A 22,602-nucleotide genomic window follows, 5' to 3' on the forward strand; every position below is an offset into this window, starting at 1 on the left:
CATTGCTTTTACAATAGAAATTGGGGTCCCAGAGATATAAATGCCATTAAATGGGGGTCCGTAGCCTATAATGCAGGTCAAACTGGGGTCCTTGAAATTAAAATGGTTGAAAATCACTGCTAGAGCCGTAAAAATCTTCTCTTATGGGGGTCCTTGGCATATATTTTCAAATGGGGGTCCGCAGGCTAATAAGTGTCAATTTGGGGGTCCTTGACACGAAGAAGTTTGAGAACCACTGTGCTAGATCTCAAATTATTACATTGGGTGGGGGGAGGGCTGAGCAAAGTGGAAAAATAATCGAATTGCAATCATATTTCCAATTAGATTTTTCGCACAACTGTGTGGAGGTCAAGGTTGTGTTGATCAGCACTTATGTCCGGGCTGGACACGATTGCTGGGCTGTCGGAGGAACTGTCACCACAAGGCCAGGAGGGTTTGTCTTGTAAGAAAAGGTGAAAGACAGCACACACCCTCCCATTCACTTCCATTTTCATTTCCCTCGCCCTCCATGTGACCTCTTGTCATGACCTCCATTATGCCTCGGTCATATTTGTACTTCACTTTTAGTCTTCATTTCTTGAGCCATCGGGTGTAATGTTACTGAATTCACACAGGCCTCAAGGGCTCCACAGCATTTTACACTGCTGTTTTTCACTTAGTGGCAGAAGCACATCATTCTGGATAGACCCGAATCCCCCAGGGGTCTGTAGTGTACATGGTCGCCTACTTTTTTCCCTCTACACCAAATCTCTTCGCCAAAAATAGCCGATCTTGAGCTTGTCCTGATCGGCTATTTTCACAGAATGTTCACATACCTGTCGAAAATAGCCAATCTACTGTACAAGCTTGAGCTACAAGCTGACCTTCAGATCGGCTATTTTTCCCAGATGTTCACCTATTTTCTTTTAATGTCCGTTTGTTATGAAATGCCCAGAATATGGACGCTAGGGTTCATGTGGTTAAAGTACAAGCTGTTCTGCCTGTGTGTCTGTTGTTCGTCTAAGTCTGAATATGTTTCTACTGGGTTTGGTGTAATGGAAAACGTGTTTACACTCTATTGGTTTTGGTGGCAAATGGACATTTATGATCACAAATATCACCCAATTGCTGCCAGTCTGGAGCCCAAGGCTGCATTGACCTGGATTTGATTCCATGTTCAGCACACCTTTCATTGAGCGTAAATCAAAGAGACCCGATGTACTGTGAATGAATGGATGTCAAGTACAGTATGATTCATTCATACTTGACCTGAAGAAACACACATGTCGAGTAAGCTAGAAATTGGACCATCTGTTTTCTCCGTCCATAGTCCTGCCTCTGAATCCGTATACGTTGCCATGATACGTTTAGCTTAGTTTATAGTTTATGTGACATAGATATCACATTGGAGCAGCATAGAATTATACTGTACAGTACACAGCACTATAGATGCATTGTACTAAGTGTGAGATGCCAATTGAATTGGCATCTCAGCGTTGTGAATAATTCACAACACCTATCAAGAGACTTTTAAAACAAAAGGATATTATATAAAGATATACTGTATACATTATCTATGAGAGGGGCTAAAGGCCATTCACCCACACACACACGCACAGGCGCACGCACGCACGCACGTACACACACACACACACGTACACACAAAAGCAACATCTTCACAAATTGCCTGCCTGATTCAATCTCGGTGAACTTTATTTATTCATTATTTGTACTCGGGCTGTGCTATTGTGGCAGGGCATTGTGTTCATTGTGTTGAGAGGTAATTTGTCACCCTCTCCATATTTTTTTTCCCTGCAAGACGAGAGCAGCCTGCCTCGTGTTTGCAGAGCTTTGCTTTTGTTCCTGAGAGGAGAGTAAGAGCTTCACTAAGTGAGACAGAGAGGGAGAGACAGAGAGACAGAGAGAGTTGTGCTCAGAATTAAGCTGTGGCCACTGCTACAGTATCTTGTTTTTAAAATGGGAATTTATTAGTGGAGGATTGCTGGGTGGGGGTTCAATGACGGATGGAGTGACCTGTAACGCAAACCCGAGCATCTTTCTCCTGTCTCTGAAGGGGGAATATGTAAACACCAGCTGTAATAGACGGATTAAAATTTCATGACGATTTGTCTTGTGGCCAGCCATACGGTACGGAGCCGTCTCCCCGTCCTCATATATTCTCCTCCAACAAAGCAGCTCAATCTCATCACAGCCCAGTCCCCTCTCTGTTTCCACCACTACCACCACCACCCGCCTACTCCTTACAACAACCCCCCACCTCACTTCCTGTTTTTTTTCTCGCCTTTTGCTAATTTCCCCTGCTTCTTTTTTTCTTCTCACTTATCCTGTTTCCTTCAACCCCAACCCCCATTGCCCCCCACCCACCCACCCCTCGCTCTTTTGATTGCCCTCCATCCGGTGCGATCACACCCTCCCATTGCAGAGCCACGGGTGCCTTGTTAACAATGAGGTAAACATGTGAAGCTCTCCCTGTGCCTCTGAGAGACGAGCAAAAGGGCCCGTTTTTGTGCCAGCAGGAGCTCCAGGAGGAGGTTGTCGTGACTGACTGTTATTTACAGGGAGAGGTGGGGAGGGGGAGATGATAAAAAGGGCACAGGGGATCCCTTTTGAAAGCAGCAAAATTCATGAAAAACAAGATATTCATCCAATGCTCCCTCTGACGCTAATGACTGGGTGCCGTGCATGCACAAAAACACAAAATCTGGTATTCTACCAAGCCTATAATGACAAGCCCAAAATAGGAATGAGTTGCTATGACACACGCTATAAATGAGGGAAGGGTCGAGAACTCCTTGATGTATTAAGGATGTACAGTACTTTGTGTGTAACATAAATTGTGTGACATTAACGCTGGGAATATCCCTTGACTTGACACTTAAGGCAGAAGTGTGTTGTCCGTCCATGGCCTCCATCTCATACAGAACCCATTTACTTCTATAGGTCAGAGTGTGACGAAAGCCTGGAATAAAAATAGCATCCTATACTGCTTTTTCTATGTTATCTGATGACCGCAGGTGACGGAGAGCCCCCCCCGGAGATACTATATGTCAATCCAATCTGTGGCAGACAATCCTGATGACCGTTGAGGCATTCAACTGGGAGCTGGGGGTCTCGGCTCCACATTGACCCCCCACTGTGCTGTCATCTCTAGATTCTAGAGATGACTGCACAGTGGGGGCACAGGCACAGCGATTCCCTACTGTACATGTGGGCTGTGAGGCTATTGCAAGTGGGCCCTCAAATTGTTGTCAAAACACTACGATTTTAACCCATTAAGACCTGGGGCGATTCTTTAAAAAAATCTAAATCCTAACAGTTTTTTTAAAAAAAAATTTTAAAAAAATAAATCACGATTTTTCAAAAATAGCAGATCTACAAGCTTGTAGCGCGGCACTCGGTGCCGCACTATGAGCTTGTAGATCTGCTATTTTTGAATAGCCAAAGAAATCTAAAGTGACACAGATAATAATAATGTAACATTAATAAATAAAACCAATGTTAAAAAGAAAAAGGTCACGGTATTTTTTTCTTTAAAGCCTTGAAAAAACGATTTTCGTCGACACCAGTTGGAACAAAATTGAAAATGCAGGCGGCCCACCCATCTGACCACTTAAAACGGCAGCCATTCAGCTGCCGTGTCAAGTGGGCCCTGGTCCAGAGGAGGCTGGGGAACCACTGATCTAGAACTCAAACTCAACCACAGACGGAGCATGAATGCCAAGTAGACAACATAGGCTTAAGACAACAGACTCGACTACAATAACAGGCGGAGGAAACGCAACGATGGAGATGATCAATACGGCTCTTTCTGTCTTATCAACAGCTTAACTTGGGCTTGCCAGCAGGTCTCTCTTGAACGATTCGTCTCTCGCGCTCTCACACACACACACACACACACAGGATACAGGGAAGAGCATCTGATATCACACCGGAGCCCACACACACACAAATAAGACACTGAAACAGTATTATAGCCAATATGAGCAACAGCCACACTCCAGACGGGGCTGTTGCCACTGCTCTCTCTCTCTCTCTCTCTCTCTCTCTAACTGCATTAACACATACACACCCGCTGGCAGCACTGTGTTACAGAAGGCTGTCTGCATGCAACCTGTTCATATAGCTGTGGGTAATTGAAAATCCATACCGCTCACTTTCTATTTCAACATGTATAAGAGCTGAGAAAAAAAAGATAAAGCTCCTTCCCCTATAGGCGGTTTGACATGTTATGTTCATGACATGTGAGCACCGCCCTCCCTCCACCAGTCTCCTTGGCCAAGAGTATTTGACTGTATGGATGTTGCTTGCCAGCCAACGGCCTGAATCTCACTGCAATTGTTTTAGTAAAGGCACAGCGGCAGATGAATGCAAACAGGACAGTAAGGTTTGAGTTGAAGCACAGTTTCTTCTTCCAAATTCAGTTACATTTAATTTTCTCAACAAATAACATTAAGACAAACAGTTATTTCTGTGACTTCCTGGCATTGCATAGTATATTTATTCCACCATCATTATCATCAGTCAGCATAGCTTCGTCTTAAAGGATTAGTTCACCCAAAATAAAATGATATTTTCTATCAATTATACACCTCATGAAGCCATGGATATTTTTTTGTTTCCGTCGCATTCCTGAGCCAATAATTAGATGACCTGCAGAGTCATCGGTCTTGTCCCGGAGACATTAGCATCTCCATTAGCAGCCGGTCATCAAATTATTGGCTTAGGAATGCGACAAAAACTAAAAGTATCTCCATGAATTCAAGGCTTCATGAGGTTTGTAATTGATAGAAAATAAGACATTTTTTGGGTGAACTACTAAGCCCTATTTTAGACTTCGGCCATTGGAAAATAGCCCATCTACAAGCTCACAGCGCTGCGACACGATGTGAGCTTGTAGATCTGTTGTTTTCCAAAAATATGTCCGTTAATGTGGCAGAAAGGCTGGTTGGTAGGTTAATGTAATGGGTGATGCTTCTCATCTCTGGTCCTTGGGTACCCCTGCTGCTGGTGGTTCCTACCAGGTAGTTAATTGCATTCACCTGGCGTCCCAAATCTTAAAACCTAGTCCCCAATTAGGCAGCTAGAATGAAAAAGGACGCCACATAGATATAAAAGTATATATAATATACTTATAAATAGGTCACAAGCACCCTGCTTACAAGTTCATAGCCACCTACTGTGCTGAGGGGACACACTGCTATGGATACCATAACCAACACATCTTCATATCGAAACAAAGAACAGCATTTCTATGCATGGAAATATTATATACAGTTAATTCTAAGAGACGTCAGGTGAATAAATTTAACTTCCCGGCAGCGACAGAAAAGCGTCAGTACTTAATGGAAACCATTGGTGTGGTGTAATAATAAATAGTGTAAAGTCAGTTGATATTGCTGGTCTGGGCTGTTGTGCCCATGTGTCCACGGGGCTGTGGGGGGTGGGGGGGGGTCAGAGCTTGGGCAGGCCGAGGTCACTTTTTGCTGGGTTGGGCTGCAATGTAGAGGGCAACGAGGCAGTAGAGAGCGCCTCCTACAGTCAGTGCCATGGTGGTGCGGTACAGAAGCCTGTCTGGAACGCCTCGCTTCAAATGCACAGGGGTACCGTCTGAAAGCTGGAGACGGGAACAGGGATAGGAAGGACAGAGGAAGAGACATGGTGAGAAGAACCGAAAGACAATCAACAGGATACAGAATGTGAATAAAAAGCAGACTATTGAAAAGCATGATATTTATTCTGTTGGATTCTTTCTTTTTTTTATACATGTTTGTACTCTTGTGTATTTGTCTCCCCAGTTCACAGAAACCAAATCAAATTCAACCTCAATGTCTCATTGAAATGGTAATAACGTATTGAATCTAGAATGAATAGCCACAATGACAAAAGACGGCACTTGTGACGTTTTCAGACATTTTCAGAGCATGTTTGTTTGAATGACCAATCAATAGTTTGTGTTCTGGCTTGGATCAATGGAACTAACACAGTATTTATATTTATCGGTATCACAACGAAAATAAATTGTTTTAAGGTTTTAAATTTAAAAATATATATATTATTTCTTATATTCATGTCACCAAAATCTTGGGTTTTGCCAATTATTTGGGTTGAGAACCACTGGTTTAGAAGGTTGTGTACAGTAAGTTTACTTCTGTAAAGAAACAACATTGCGCAAAAAAATAAATAAAAAATGCACAAGTCAATATTGCAGTTGCCATTTGTTATTTGATTAATTGTGCACTCCAATTCCAGACTTTCTTATTACCCCCCCAAAGCCTCTTGCCTGTGATGGATTTTCAGAAGGGGAGTGGAATGCGATGTCGTTATGTAAAATGGGAAATAAACACCAGTCCCCATGCAGCCACATACCAATAAATAATTCTAACTGCCTGGTGAGCTTATGTCCCCTAGCCTACCGGCAGCCACTTTGGAAGGAGACCAGATATCATTACAAAGATGTTAATCCATTAAGACCGGGAACACATCTGTGTCATTTTAAGATTTCGCGGACCCCCATCTCAAAATGTTTTGTTCCAGGGACCCCCCAGAAGCAAAGATTTGAGTTACAAATGTTCGCTTTAAAAATATTTATATTCAAATATTTGCAAAAAAAAATCTAAAATAACAGATCTACAAGCTCATAGCGCGGCACTCTGTGCCACGCTATGAGCTTGTAGATCTGCCATTTTTGAATAGGCAAATAAATCTAAAAATGACAGATGTGTTCCCGGATTGAATGGGTTAAATTGGCTGTTGGAATACTAAAACAAATTTCAGATATTCTGTCCCCTTGTACTGTACATAGTTAGCTTCCTGCTAAGAATGATATTTACAGAAACACCATTTAATATTCACTCTCTCTCTCTCCGTACCTGGAATATTCTCTGTAGGTCGGGCACTCTGTTGGCTCCCAGGTACTCCACTGTGGCCCCGGCCTCTGACACCACCTTGGTGGGTGTGGCAAAGATCATGGCAGGGCCCTCTGCGGGCACACCCGGCCTCAGCCCCTGTGGCACACAGTGCATGAAACCATTAAAAATCTCATTAAAAACAGTTCTATCGGCCACTTCTTCACAACTGAGCCCAGAGAAGATACTGGGCCTTCAATTCACTCCAATGCTTTAACTGGGTGAAAACAAAGGACTTCACTAGAGCCAGACCAGGGCATCAGCCGGGCTCTACAAAAGGACTAATGTTTCGCCTGAAGAAGCTGTGGACCTGTGGTGCGTCGAAACCTTAGTCCTTTGTTTGTTTGTTTGCACCTTATTAAAGGGAGAAGACAAGATCTGCAGAGGCACATCTCATCCACCATCAGTGGTGTTCCAGCCAGGCAGCCACTGCCTTCTGGGTATAGATGCCCCGAAATGTTTGTTTGTTTTTGTTTGCACCTTATTAAAAGGGTGAAGACAAGATCTGCAGAGACAGATCTCATCCACCATCAGTGGTGTTCCAACCTCTGAGTATACATGCCCGGACAGCAAGGTCAAAACGTTGGATAATTGCTGCTGTGCTGTGAATAAAATTGGAGGATTTAAAAGCAATTTGCGAGCCCCCCCCCCCCCCCTCCGTGTTGTTTTTCCGAAATTAAAACGAACCAAGTAAAAATATGATTCATCCCCATGGCAATAACTCAACTAAACAAGATGCAGCAGCCATGGAGGAATTTATGGGTAGGGGATGTGGAATACATGGACACATAGGGGATGTACAATAGGCCTATTTTACATTTATTGGTAGACAGTTGACATGAACTTAAATGTTTGCCTGGTCTGTGATTATATTTATGATTGCTGATAGCAATAGATTATTTTGGAGTCACTGTTATTGTTGTTTTATGTTCTTTTAAGTGGTCTAATGTCTACAGCAGTATGTTCTGTGCTGTACGTCAAATTGCCTCTCGGAGGACATTAACGTTTTCCAAGTCTAAGCATTAAAGTGACTATCTTCTTTATCAAAATTCATTTGCAAAATGATTACAAAGTGGCCCACTGAACAGTTTTTTTTTATATTGTGTCCTTTCCGAGAGCACCGACCTCCGTTCGCAGAGTGGCTGAAGCGCAAGAAGAGACCTCCACGTCAACAATATAATCTCATCTCAATGACATACTGTACAATAATGAAACAAAACAATGCAATTACCCAGTTCAATGGGAGTCCATCAGGGAAGGAATGGAAGGAGTTGGCATGCACAGTAAATCGGACCTGATGAAGACCCGCTAGGGTCGAAACGTTGTTAAACTTGAATAATTATTTTCTACTGGGAGCTATTACACAGTGTGCGGACTTCCCTTCCTCTTCTAAATGTAAGCATTTTAGTTCAGCACCTGTACATTTTTGTTTGGATGTGAGTGCTTCCCTCTGGACTCTGTTAGTAAATCAAGGCTAACACTAAAGTTAAACCTTCACACCGTAGACCCCATTAAGTCCAGCTCAGGGGCTTTTCCATGGTGTTATTATAACTGAGAGCGAACAAATGTACCGAATAGGGATGGCCAACCGATAACCGTTAACCGCCATTAAATCGCCAACCGATTAACTCATTCACTGCCACAATTATTGCTGGCCGCGTTTGCCCACTGCCAGAGATTTTTCATCGAAAAAAAAAAGTACTCAGGAGCCGAGATACAGAATTTTTAAGTTTTAAGTTAACAAGGAAGTGGATGGGAGTCTAGATCTTTAAACAATCATATCTCCTTGGTCTTTGGGTCAAATTTGAAACAAAAACTATTAAAAAAAAATTAAATTTAAATTACGTTTTTTACGTCAGTGGCAAGATTGGTAAACGGGAAAAATTACGTTTTTTACGTCAGTGGCAGTGAATGAGTTGTTAATACTAAGGTTTTTTTTTTTTTTTTTACGGCCAAAGATGTTTTAAATTGTTTTTTGGCCAAAAAAACACCTGCAACCACACGTAACTTCCACTTTATTCTTCTTCTTCCTCGTCTTTGTATTGGTATTGTTTGTGTTGGAGCGCCTCAGTGCGGCTGCAGAGTTCATGTGCAACCTCTTCCAGAGAGAGATAGAGACGACTAGAAACTCTGCTGGAGACACAGAACAAACTGTGTAGACTTGGCCCTTTGAAATAAAATGTATTTTGGCCATTAAAAAAAAAAAAAAAATCTCCATTTGGCCATCCCTAGTACCGAACAGGATTTTTACTGTTTATATTTTCTCATCTCCAGTATAATTCAGAAACTTAAAAAGATCTCAAACAAGCGAGCAGCACACTGTATAGTGTGTGTATATAACTACATTATGCATTAGGCCAAAGGCAAAACTATTTATTCGATTGCTACATAATCATCAGCTGCCTCATATTTCAAATGAAGTGTTCAATTTCCAGTCTGTTCAAGTGTTTGATACTGTTCAATACTAGAGAAGCTATATTAATGTGCTATTTTTGCTAAGGCCCATTAACCACAATGATATCATTCATCAATGGCGACGTCAAATAACATTTACATAATTTAAAAGGGCCATGATTTAATAAGGTCCCCTGGTCTGCCACTGCCAAACCTTTCTCCTCACTACTAGGGCTGGGCGTTATGACTTCAAATCAATGCGATTTATTTCAAACATTTGCATTTTTCCCCCCTTTTTAATATAGTGAAAATAGCACATGTACAGTTCGCAAAGTGTTGTGTTGTGAGCTTATAGATCTTGCTATTCTGTTAGAAGTTTTTTTTGTGTTGACTTGTTTATATATTAAGAAAAAAAAGAAAGAAATAATTGGTTATAAATATAAATGTTTCAATATATTTTTGGTTAATTGCCCAGCCCTCTCTCTCTAGGTCGTCCTCAGACGAGCCCTCCATCGTCGCTTCCAGTCATCCCGGTTCTCCATACATCTGGCCAGTTCATTGCCAGATGAACCCTACTCACTACATTTAACATTTCACTCCTGGATCAAGAGACTCATAATACTGCATGTTTGCGCAAAGGCCAGACAGCTGTGTTAGTTTTAAATCAGCTTCTCCTGTCTGTACACTAGATCCTCTATAGCAGGGCTACTCAACTTAAGATGGCTCAGGGGCCACTCAACAAAATACCAAGAGTCCAAGGGCCGCAAGCTAAAGAATTCAGTCCTATTTTGGACCTTTTATTTTGTAACAGACTACATGACTACCATTCTAAAAATTAAGGAAACAAATTTCCATCTGTAGAAGCTAAAATGAAACTTTATTCACAAAATGTGAACAGAATGAACAGATTGATGTTCCAATAAATCAGAGGACAATTACCAGAGGTTAATAAGTAAGTTAATACTCAGCTGAAATTAGGCCATATTACACTCTTGGAACAAACAATAAAATACCTACAATCTTATGGTATGATTTTTATTAGTATGACCATGACGGGCCACAGAGACATGAAGCAGGGCCGCAGGTTGAGTAGCGCTGCTCTATAGTCTACTCTATACTCAGTAAAACGGACCCGAGTTGCACTGTCCTTGGTGGGTTCTTTCTCGATCTACACACCCATCTCTTCACCAAAAATAGCAGATCTACAAGCTCACAACGCGCCGCAGAGCATTGTGAGCTTGTCGATCTGCAAATTTTGTTACAATGTAACAAAAATGTTATAATGTTACCCCCAGAATGTGGATGCTGGGGTTCAATCGGTTCACGCTACTGTCCCTTAAAGGAACACTTCACCTATTTTCAACCATATCTTCATATAATTGGTCCTAATGCTCATTATAAGTTAGCACCATCAGTCCAGTCGCTCCCTGTCTCAGAGGTAGGCTGTAGATGGTTCAAAATTTGCCAACTCTAAAAACAAATGGCTGCTGAGGAAACACTTAAGAACCAATGTATATTTTTGTGTGTGGACCATTATTGGTGCCAATTCCAAGCTACTGGAAAATACAGCCTTTCTAGCCACAAGCAACTCAGATGCTATAATGCCATCTGGCATCTAGAGTTGCAATATCAACCCTTGACAGCCCATTCATCCAAACAGAAAAGTCCTATAATTTGGTTGTATTAAATGACGTTAAACTCACCAACATTGCAGCTGTATGGAAAGCTCTTTGTATCTGTCAAGTTTTTGTTTTGCACCTCCAATGTTGGTGAGTTTAACGTTGTTTAATAAAATGGGGTAGGACTGACTGTCAAGGGATGGTCCTGCAACTCTAGATGCCAATCTAAGTTGCTTGCGGCTACAGCCTTTCTATTCCTGGAAAGTTACTTTAGAACACTGAAACAGAAGCCATTTGTTATTGTATTTTTTTTTAAACAGAAGGGGGAAAAAAGTTTGATATCTTGTTTGAAGCTATGCTGTCATAAACAAACCATAGTGCACCTCTGAGACAAAGTCAGCGTGCAGACAGAAATGGCACGCTCCTTCTGTGAGCATTAGTAAGTAAGTTACTAATCTCCATATATGGGATGGGGGTTAATGATAGTAACTCTGAGTTAATAATAGTAACTCAGAACCCCCCCATGTATGGAGTTTAGATTATGTTGTAAAAAAAAGGTGAAACGTTCCTTTTTCATATCAAACTGGTGTCACTATAAAAAGGCACAGCAGCCGCAGTAAAGGTCACATCTGTCAAAAGGATGTGGGAACACACAATAGAATTTCTGATTAACCACAACGTTACAGTCAGTGAAGGTCAGATCAACGGGTGTGAAAGCCTTGCAGAACAATGGCATCATAAAAAACGTACATATATTAAAGATATAACACAAGTATAATGTATGATCCTCCTATTCCAGAGAAGCATAAAGGCCAGAGAAGCAGCATACGTCAATGAAGTCCACAACAACACCAGAGGAAGCTCCACTGATCACGTTCGGTTCAACCCAGATTTGGCACTAACAAGGGGTTGAATTCGTTCTCTTGCTATGCCACAGAAATGTGGAATGTCCTCCCAAAAGCCGTGAAGGAGTGTGAAACCCTACTCTCCTTCAAAACCACTCTAAAAGAGTACCTACTGTACAGGTGGCTGCAATTCGAAACTGGCCCCTGTAAAAGTCAAAGCCTGGCCCACCCCCGAACTGTTTACTGTACATATAAACAGTTTTTTAATGATGTTTTGCATAGTAGTGTATATCTGTCTGTCATTAAAATGTCTATAAATTGAATTAATTGAGTACAAAGGACCCCAATGGAAACAAGCCATAGGCTTTCTTGGGTTTTAAATCCTCTTAGCTGACCTTGTATTGAACTGTACTAGTTTCCTGTGCTTTTTTCTGCAAGCTGATAATAAAATATTCAATCAATCATACTAATGTTATCATAGTAAGTGACATGCAGTGGTGTAAAGTAACTTAGTACTGTACTTAAGTACAATTTTGAGCTATTTTTTACTTTAGTAGAGTATTTCCAAATTTCAATACTTTTACTTCTACTCCACTACATCTCAGAGGCAAATTGTGCTTTTTACTCCACTACAATTATTTGAAAACTTTAGTTACCATTACTTTGTAGATTTTGATTATTGTTACAAAACATATATTAACCACTTCAGCCCCATTTACATTTTGGCCATTTGAAATTAGCAGATCTACAAGCTCACAATGCGTCCCATTGTGAGCTTGTAGATCTGCCATTTTCAAAAGATTTTTATACATTTGAAATCTTGTGAAATAGGACATTCTGCAAAATGAGTACTTTTACTTTTGGTACTTTAAGTACATTTTGATACCAATACTTTTGTACTTTTTTACTCAAGTAAATTTTGAATTCCAGACTTTTATACTTGTATCAGAGTATTTCTACATTGCAGTATTGATACTTTGACTTAGTAAGTAAAACAGGTGAGTACTTCTTCCACCACTGTTATCTTATCATAGTGACATGAAGGTCATCAACAAACAGTAGTCCTTTAATGAATGATTATATCAAGTATCATGTCTTACCTGAGGGCTGTAGGCGGTGGATCCCACAGATCCGGTTAGTTTCTGCGTGAAGCCGCTGAATTTATAATACATTTTATGTGAATGATGATGGAATGAAGGGCCTGGCTGTAAATAAGTGTTAACTTAGTCCAACACCCTGGGTAAACAACAAACTTTGCTTTACTTTGCTTTGAAGGACAGACAGACAGACACGATGATGTATTTTATCCACATGAAAATCACCCGGCAAAAGGGCTTTCCTTCCAACTGAGACCGGTGGTCGCGGGGAAATGACGTATAGCAGCTGTCTCTGCCACTGCCTGATTAGAATGTTTTAGGTCAATTAAAGCTCAGTGATGGAATAAGTACTCACATTCTTTACTCAAGTAAAAAATATCAATACTGCAATTTAGAAATACTCTGTTACAAGTAAAAGTCCTGAATTAAAAAAATACTTTAGTAAAAGTACAAAAGTTATCAAAAGTGATTTAAAGTACCAAAAGTAGAAAGTAGCCTACTCATAATGCAGAATGTCCCATTTCACAAGTTCAAAACGTATACAAATCTTTTGAAAATAGCAAACATACAAGCTCACAATGCATCGACTGGTGATGCATTGTGAGCCTGTAGATCGGCTATTTTCAAATGGCCGAAATGTATATAGGGCTGAAGTTGATAATGTATGCTTTGTAATAATAATCAAAATCTACAAAGTAACTAGTAACTAAAGTTTTCAAATAATTGTATTGGAGAGCAATATTTGCCTCTGAGATGTAGTGGAGTAGAAGTAAAAGTACTGAGAATTGGAAATATTCCAGTAAAGTGCAGTACTTCCTGTCGATTTGATCCCTGATACCTGATCAAATCGACAGGAAGTGATGCCCACAACGCCCTAGGAAACTTGTGGGTAAAGTTTCACACGTCAAGTTGGTTTTGCTAACTTTTGAGGACATCTTATAGGCGTAGCACCCTATCCCTTTTTTGTCCCAACATGTGTCCCCATGTGGCCTATGTCAGACATGCACACACACACACACACACACACACACACACACACACACGGCACGCACGCACGCACGCACGCGCACACACACACACACACACACACACACACACACACACACACACACACACACACACACACACACACACACACACACACACACACACACACACACACACACACAAAAGGTATTTTTTATATATCTAGACAATATTTTTTACCATCACATAATGATGATAAATAACTCACAACATGATCAATAGACTGCCCTGACTGTCTGTCCACTCCACTCAGTGTGATGTATCACTTGTAGCCCACACACACATAACACTGGTTCTTAAAGTAGGATCCCTACCAACCATTGTTGTTTCAAATTTAATGTCATGTAATATTTAGGGATCGTTTATAATGAGGGTTCACCGGACGATTTTAAAGTGTTCTGAAATCAAAACGCCTCTCCCACAAAATAATGATGTTCCTTGTATTAATAATGTTCCTTTTAGGGAGAGCGGATGGGGGTTTTAAATTGTGGGCTGATAGGGGAGTGGGGCAAATGAGGGATGTTTTTGGTGCTAATAGGAGCATGCTGACTTTTGAAGAACTCGTCACGGAAAATAATATTCCTCTCATTCATTTTTTCAAATATCTGCAATTGAGGGACTTTATTAGAGCTACCCAGGATCACTCCATGCTGGCCCCTCCCTTATCTGTGTTGGAGAGAGTTTTGGTTAAAAATCCATTCGGAAGGGGAATAATATCAGAATTTTATGACCTGCTAATGTCATTTTCTCCGGAATCCTCTGAGCATAGGCTTAATGCCTGGAGAGCAGACTTACAGGAGGACCTAACAGTGGAGCAATGGAGTACAGCTTGTAAACTGGCTCAATCCCAGACTGGGAATACACGCCTAAAACTCCTTCAATATAATTGGCTCATGAGAGTGTACATCACACCTGTGAAGCTTAATAAGTTTAATAACAATATTCCGGACCTATGCACCAGATGCGGTGAAGATAGAGGCACATTGTTCCACTGTTTATGGTCATGCCCAAGATTGATGGACTTTTGGAGGGAGATTGGGCAGGAAATACAAACGATACTTTCAATTAACATTGTACCAGAACCTAAGTTCTTTCTGCTAGGCCTCTATCCAGTTGGACAAAGAATAAGGCGCAGCGATAGAATATTCATAGATATTTGTCTTTTACAAGCTAAAAGAGTAATTGCATTGACCTGGAAGAGGCCGGATAGACCAAGCATTGCACAGTGGTTCAGGGAATTGTCTTTATGCCTACCTCTAGAAGAAATCACATACATACTTAAGGACAAACAAAAGATGTTTCAGGAGGTGTGGGGTTGCTTCATTCAATATATGGAAAACAATAATCTGCCACATCTAATGGAAGAATCTGGAGAGGAGTAGTGTTGATGCCTATGTATGTTTTTCTTTTGTTTTTGTTTTTGTTTTTTTGTCATTTCAATGATTGTCTTGTATGATTTCATGTAAATGTCCATTTTTGTTTTCTGCTTTCTTTGTATTGTATTATTATGTTGATATATTTTGTGTAAAAGAAAAAAATAAATAAACACATTGTTGAAAAAAAATAATGTTCCTTTTTCTAAATAATTTCAAACTTCCTTAGTGACTTTTCTTTTCCGCAGAGAGGCTGCAGTGATTGTCCTTTTTGACAGGAAATTGTTGGGTTGCCCAAAACATTGTTAATTTCTTCCTAAAAACTATTTTTGATCAATGCAATTGTGACATTGAATGCTCTATTATGTTATTAATGTATGTTTACTTATTTATTTTGTAGGCTACATGTCATTTCTCAAAGTATTGCTCTAAATGTGTAATCTCTCTAAATGGCAGCTTGTGACCTTGGAATGGTCACACATGTATAAAACCACGCCACAAAAATGTCTTTACAGGCGTGTCAGTTTCTTTAATTGGGTAAGAAATGCAAACTTATAAACGCTCAAATATCTCAAAAGCTAATGTAGCTAGAGAATGAGATTATATTGTCAAGAGCACATTTTTTTGTTTTTTTCTCTTGTTTGACACAATACATTTCTGTTTTATTATTATAAAATTGTTTACCAGTCAAATGTTGATCAGGTGAATCACCAGAAGACAGAAAAACAACTTGAGAGAGGTTTTGTTGTCCTTAATCAGACTAGGCAACAAATGCCATAAGCAAGCATCATGAGTGTTGTTATCTTGAAAATATTTTATCTTACTAGGTTGTATAAATTAGGCTTTTAGGCTAAGTTATGACACATGGACTCATATTTCTGTTTTCAAATGTTAAAGATAAATGGAGAATTGTTCTTGTGCAGTAGGGACTTTTATATAAAAGAAAAACAGTCAATGCAACAACACAGAGATATGTACTGCCCGTAATAAAAAATAGTTTCTAAGGCCAAGCTCATAAAAAGTGATTGCTGATATCCCAAGGACGACTGCAGAGCACACAACAAATATAGACAATATAGAATCCGCTTCTTTAACCACATAAACCATAATGGGCATAGGCAAACATTCAGAAAATATACCAAAATCGCTATTTTCTTTGCACGAAACCTGTGTCACGTGACCAAGTATAAAACAGGGCTTAAGTGGTTAAATGCTCCAAACTCCCTGGCCATTTCTTTTTCTTTTCCTATCACAATCAGTATCACTGTTCTTTGTTGCGTTGAGTTGCTGTTAGCACAGTCTTGCGGAGTAGTTGCCACACTAGCATTTCGCTGCTTGTGCCTGTATGAGTGCTGACAAATAAACCCTCTTGAGTCTTGAGTCTTCATTCTTGATTCTTGACAAAAGACGCTGGCTTTGGTGTGTGTGTGTGAGAGTGTGTGGGCCAAGGAAGGACTGTTGTGTGGGAGACGTGCCGACTTATTTGCCTTCAATGATCACTTTCAAACAAATCAGATCACCAAGGCTACACTGTGTGAAGGCGACTGAATCACCAAATTCAGTATCATTGTGCCTGTGCCTGTGACACAAAATGTCAGTAAGGCTTGAGCTCAGTTCTCTAAAGATCTATACACACCCATTGTATGTAACTGCCGTGGCGAAAGTAGTCTTGTGCAACATGATATTGTGGAGAGAGTAGTCTGGACAATGTGTCTGCTTTCAGCGATCAGAGTTGCCCACAAACGATCGCTCCTAAGTGAATTCTGTTTATCCGTCACTGCTGCCATCTTACATGGATGCAACAGTGTTGGTTGCATTATGTACACATATGTAACTGATGGACTCGATATCTGTTACAAACAATACTATTTAGGTCCGTTGTATGCTTGTATTGATGTGGACATTAAAATGTGCCTGTGCATGTGCGTGCGCGCGTGTGCGCGTGCGTGTGTGTGCGTACGTACACTTGCCTGTTTGTGTAGGTGTGTGTTAACTTTGCATTGTTTCAAGAGCACGTGTTAAGAGTGGGAGCGCAACACGGCACACAAGCCATGATGCGCGTGGGTGAGTAGGCTATGTGTGCACACAAATCAACTGCCGTCATGTGGCTGATTGACATGTCAGTTAGAGGAATAGGTTGCCGTGGAGACACAGAAACACATCATTCCTCACATTCTGTCGACACTCCCAAGTGGAGAGCCGGCGCAGACACAATACTCCAAGCCTCATGATTATTTGTCTTTGCACACTCCGTTTTGTGCCGCTCGCGGCCTATTGTCAGTTGCCATCACCATCATTTTGTCCCGTCATCCCTTTGTTGCGCTCTACGCACTTCATCTCCAGTGTCATGTTCTTTGTCCCCCCAAATCTATTTTCTTCTCGCTCTCTTGTGTCTTGTGTCTCTGTATTCCATTATCACCAGTTTATTCCCTCACCTCGCCCCTCCGTGCTCTCCCTCTTTGTGCCCACTTTGCTCTCGCTCATTCAATTTGCCTGGGTTTAAAGGGCCTTGCTGCAACGGTGCATCTGGGGTGCACAATCACTCTCGTGTAAATTGTGCCATCTGGGTGCGAAGCTCGGGCAGACGGATTGAAAGACGGAGAGACGGGTAAACAGACAACGAGTCAGGCAGACAGGCACCGCATACAAACCACTCGTAGTTGGACGCAGGGGGAGTGAAATCATCCCTCCTCCAATGCAATCAACGGGGGAGTGCAATGTCAACAGCGGGTTGTGTGGACAGCCCGGTTTGACTGGACTGCCAGTGTGTGCTTATTCTAATTGTCATTTGTGCATTTTCACATGTCCTCTGTCATGATCTCCGCCCAGAGCATGCTGGGTAAAGGGGAGGATGGCTGGCTGGTGGTGAGCACTACAGGTAGGAACCAAACTGGCCAAAATACATAACAGCTCAGGCTCAGGCAAGGAAACAGTGCAGTGCAGAACTGTTTCACATGGGGGGGGGTTCACAGCGAGCCATCCGGCTCCACCGGTCTAGTAATATCCCTCTTTTTGTGTGCTTAAGCGGGCTCACTGCAGGGGAGGGCTGCTGCGTGCATCCCTGACGGAGCGGAGCTTCAGTTCCGCGTAGCACTGCACGAAGCTGTGGTAGATGAAGGTGATGGGCAGCGCCAGCAGGACGATGCCGCTCACCACGCACACGCCACCCAGCATCCGGCCCCCGATCGTCACCGGGTACACGTCCCCGTACCCGACCGTCGTCATGGAGATGATGACCCACCAGGAGGCGGCCGGGATGCTGGCGTAGTCAGGGTTGCGCATGCCCAGGTCCAGGCCGTACTCCAGAAGCTGGGCGAGGGCGCTGTATATCGCCATCGCGACGAAGACGAACACCAGCAGCATGACCATCTCCCGGTAGCAGCGGCGGAGCGTCATCCCCAGCGTCTGCAGGCCCAGGAAGTGCCTGGCCAGCTTCATCAGCCAGAACACGCGCATCATCCGCAGCACCCGCAGGGCCACTCCGGCGACGCCGAGGCCCGCGCCGGGCAGCCCCGCCTTGGCCAGCACCATGGTGATGTAGTAAGGGGTGATGGCGACCACGTCGATGATGTTCAGCGGCCGGCGGAGGAACTCCCACTTGTCTCTGGCGACCAAGAAGCGCATGGAGCACTCTGCGGTGAACCAGCCGATGCACACGGCCTCCACTATCCTGCAGGGGGGACAGTTTGGATAAACACTGGGATCAGGGATTAGGGTGGAGGCTAAAGAGAGATATGGATGGTATGAGAGACTGTATATCATTACTTGGAAAAAATAAACAGTGAATCAGTGGAAGAAAAGAGGGAAGAAAATAACGTTAACCACTTTCAGCCTGGCGTCCCTATTTTGGGCATGTCATTATAGGCTAAATCTTTTACAAACGTAGGTATTTTCTTTATCTTCGAGCGACACCATCGTACTATGAAGTATAATATGACTTACGTGCTTAGATAAAGTATATATTTGTGTCTACAGAGAGGGTTATCACATTGTAGATAGACAAGAACAAGCAACGGCAGGAGAAGAGATTGCAGGGGGTAGAAGCCAAATGAATAACAGGAAATGAACAGAGGGAGAGATGTTGAAACCCAGAGAGTTGTGAGTTATGACGCAAATGAGAAGCATGGTGATTAGCGCGGCCAGGGGTAATAAAGGGAAGAGAACCAAATTAGAGGGAGTTGATTTGACTGAGAAACGACCGGACCAAACAAACAGCGCGGAGCGCCTCGGGAGAGCCCTGCCCGCACAATTAAATATAAACAAATTATGGAAGAACAGAGAAAAATGACATCACCTGTTGGAATGGGACCACAAACAGGCCAAGTAAATAGGATTGCCTTTTGGCCCTAGGTATAAACAACGCATCATCAGTTTCCTAACAACAGTGACAGGTCCAATACTCTATGAAACTATGTACAGCCTCAGCGAACATAACCCAGCCATATATAGAGAAAGGCTACCAGAGGCAAACCACTTCCTTGGAAAATCGTCAGATGCTAGGGTTTTACTGCTTTGTACCCAGGGAGTAGGGCTTATGGACAAAATCAAATATCACTGTATTTTTGTTTTGTTTTTACCAAATCCTCAATATCGATATTGTGAGGATAATATGTGACAATATAAATGTATCTATTTTTCAAAATATTCCAAAAATAGCAAAGAAAATTGCAGATCTACAGTCTCACAATGCTAGACGCATGTGAGCTTGTCAATCAGAAATGTTTCGCCTTTTCTTTTTTGAAATAAAAAATAAGGTATGTGATTAAAATGATTAAAGCTAGGAAAAGACAACACTTATGTACGTATAGTGTTTCGTATTTGTTGTTGATATATATATTATTGTGTTATTTTTATGCTATATTGATGAATTGAATGCATAGGACCACAATGGAAACAAGTCCCCAGGACTTTTTTGTGATATCCTTTTAGCCAAAAATGTCTGACTGTACCTTGTGCTGTTTACATTTCTGATTAATAAAGTATTCAATCAATCAATCAATCACTCAATCAATGCCATATCACTATATTATGATATGCCAAATCTCAAATGATATCTATAGTCTCATACCATGATATCGATATAGATATTGGTTATATTTGCCCAGTCATACAGGGAGGACAGGCAATGGCCGGTGCATCCACAAAATGGGAAAGGCAAGAGTTATTTTTCACTTGCAGTGGCCCAAAAAGTCAGCCAACCAATTTTCTTTTTCCAATTTCCTTTCAATCAAATTGGTTGTTGAGAGCTTTGATGTCAAGCAAGCAATCCTCCCAAAATGATGCGAACAACATGGTAACAGGCAGGTTTGTATTCTTTCCCCCACACACCAGCAGACAGCATCAAGTGTTTTGAAACTCCCAACAAGCATGAAGAATAAATCAATTTTAAATGATACATCAAGAGAGAAAGTGAGAGTGCTAATGACTAGCTCTCAAAGACAATGATCAGCTGCACGCTTGTTTTATTGGTAATGTTGATTGGTTATCGATCCAATCGGGTGACAGGTCCTGATTGTCTTGTGTGTGAAGTGTGTGCAGGTCCTAAGCTTGTGGTCAATATCAACACTCACCGGGCAAATCAATGCATGGTGCCAAATGGATTTGGTCTTTCCTCCGAGATGGAAAGACTTGTGATGCGAGGTTAGATGTGGTCGGAGTCCCCAACGCAGGAAATCCTCAATTAATGGGAATTGGAAAATAATCCTGAGAGTCATGTCCAAATTGGAACTGAATCACTCTTACGTGCACCAGAGTTACGCACGGTTCAAACATGTGGCTTTCATTACCCTGTGGTTCTCAAAAGTGGGTTCCGGGGACCCCCCCAGGCCCCAGGGGTCCTTGAGGGGGTTCCAGGAGGTCCCCCCAGGCTCCAGCTGATAAATGATTGATAGTTAGGCCCCAAATGGACCCTTACAGGTCTGTAACTCTGATGGAACCAAATGGACCCGTAACGGGGTCCGTGGACTAATGCATGCATCGTTGGTTCTCAAAGTGGGGTTCGGGGACCCCCAGGGGTCCTTGGGGGGTACCAGGGGGTCCCCAGCAAAATTAGTTCACAATCATTTTAGCCACTTTAACCATAATCTATACTTTCGTGGCTAATCATATAGCAGATCATCACTTTGTGGCCCATGAGCTTGTAGATCTGCTATTTTTGAAAATCTTTTTTGTGCAAATCTTTGAATAAATAAATAAGTGAACATTTTAAACTCAAATCTTTGCTTCTGGAGATCCTAATAATTTTGAGCTGGGGCCTGGGGGTCAGTCCTCAGCCAAAATAATACATATCATTTTGGTGGTCCTTGACACGAAAAGGTTTGAGAACCACGTAGGCTACTGGCATATACATAAGGGGTCCTCGCTTGCATGAAAAAGTTTGGGAACCACTGTAAATAAACATAGCCTATACTATAGCCATACCTGTGTTCCTCCACGGTGTTGCGCTTGGCCGTGTCCCAGTCCGGCAGGGTGCTGACGCACAGCATCACCATGGAGACGATGACAAAGATCACGGACACCGTCGCCAGAAGCTGCGCCACGACGGACGAGTTGGGCTCCTCGAAGGTCTTGCGCAACCTCTCCATCCACCGGGCGCGCCTCGCGGCGGCCACCGTGGCCGCCGTGGTGGTGCCACCGTTCTCGGCGAGCACCACGACGTCGGTGCCGCCGCCGGTGGTCCTGGCGTTTATTTGGGATTCATCGGCCCCGGCGGAGACCCGGAGGTCCAGGTCCTCCTCGGAGAGCCCGTCCAGGTCCAGCTCCTCCAGGCCGACCTCCGACATGCGGTCGTCCAGGCGCTTCTGGCAGCAGAAGTCCAGGTGCGCGCTCTCCAGCCCCCAGTAGAGCATCTCCGTGTAGAAGGAGAGCTCGCACACGCCGGGCACGAAGCGCAGCTTGCCGGAGCGCACGTACAGCATGATGAAGACGAAGGCCTGCGCGTGGCGGTCGAAGAAGAACTCGTTGCGGCCGGCGTCGTAGTCGTCGCACAGCTCCAGCGCCTCCTTCTCCGAGGCGCACGCGTGCAGGCGGCTGACGCGCCGCAGAGGGAAGTCCCGGATCACGTCGCGGGTGAAGGCGTAGCGGGTTCCCCCGACGTTCAGCACACAGATGCTCTTACCGAACTTCATATCTTTCTCCCTTTGTTGTGTGTGTAAACCTTAAAAACTCCGCTCCAAACTCCTTCCTCCGGGCCTGGTACCCACCGCGTCCATAACGGCTTTGACGCAGAACTTTGAAGCAGCTCGTTGCAGGGTATAGCAGCCTATATGTGATGGATCCGTCTGTCCGTCTATCTCTCCTCCTCTCTTCTCACTCTTCACTTCTCTTCTCTTCTCTTTCTCTCC

General features: G+C 42.7%; 2 protein-coding genes across 2 annotated transcripts; both read right to left on the reverse strand.

Moving 5' to 3' along the window:
* Positions 1-4,402: 4,402 nt before the first annotated feature.
* Positions 4,403-13,120, reverse strand: cox7a2l (cytochrome c oxidase subunit 7A2 like). Its single transcript, XM_080455968.1, has 4 exons — positions 13,042-13,120; positions 12,864-12,964; positions 6,870-7,004; positions 4,403-5,614 (listed from the first exon to the last, which is right to left on the reverse strand). Exons 2-4 carry the CDS (start codon positions 12,933-12,935, stop codon positions 5,474-5,476), a joined length of 348 nt encoding a protein of 115 aa, XP_080312094.1. The 5' UTR covers positions 12,936-12,964; positions 13,042-13,120; the 3' UTR covers positions 4,403-5,473.
* A 4,959-nt stretch (positions 13,121-18,079) lies between these two features.
* kcng3 (potassium voltage-gated channel, subfamily G, member 3) lies at positions 18,080-22,602 on the reverse strand. The gene is made up of 2 exons (XM_080454987.1): positions 21,680-22,602; positions 18,080-18,929 (listed from the first exon to the last, which is right to left on the reverse strand). Exons 1-2 carry the CDS (start codon positions 22,384-22,386, stop codon positions 18,290-18,292), a joined length of 1,347 nt encoding a protein of 448 aa, XP_080311113.1. The 5' UTR covers positions 22,387-22,602; the 3' UTR covers positions 18,080-18,289.

This window comes from Gymnoscopelus braueri (assembly GCF_963280865.1).
Source record: "Gymnoscopelus braueri genome assembly, chromosome: 17".
Classification (NCBI taxonomy): Eukaryota; Metazoa; Chordata; class Actinopteri; order Myctophiformes; family Myctophidae; genus Gymnoscopelus; species Gymnoscopelus braueri.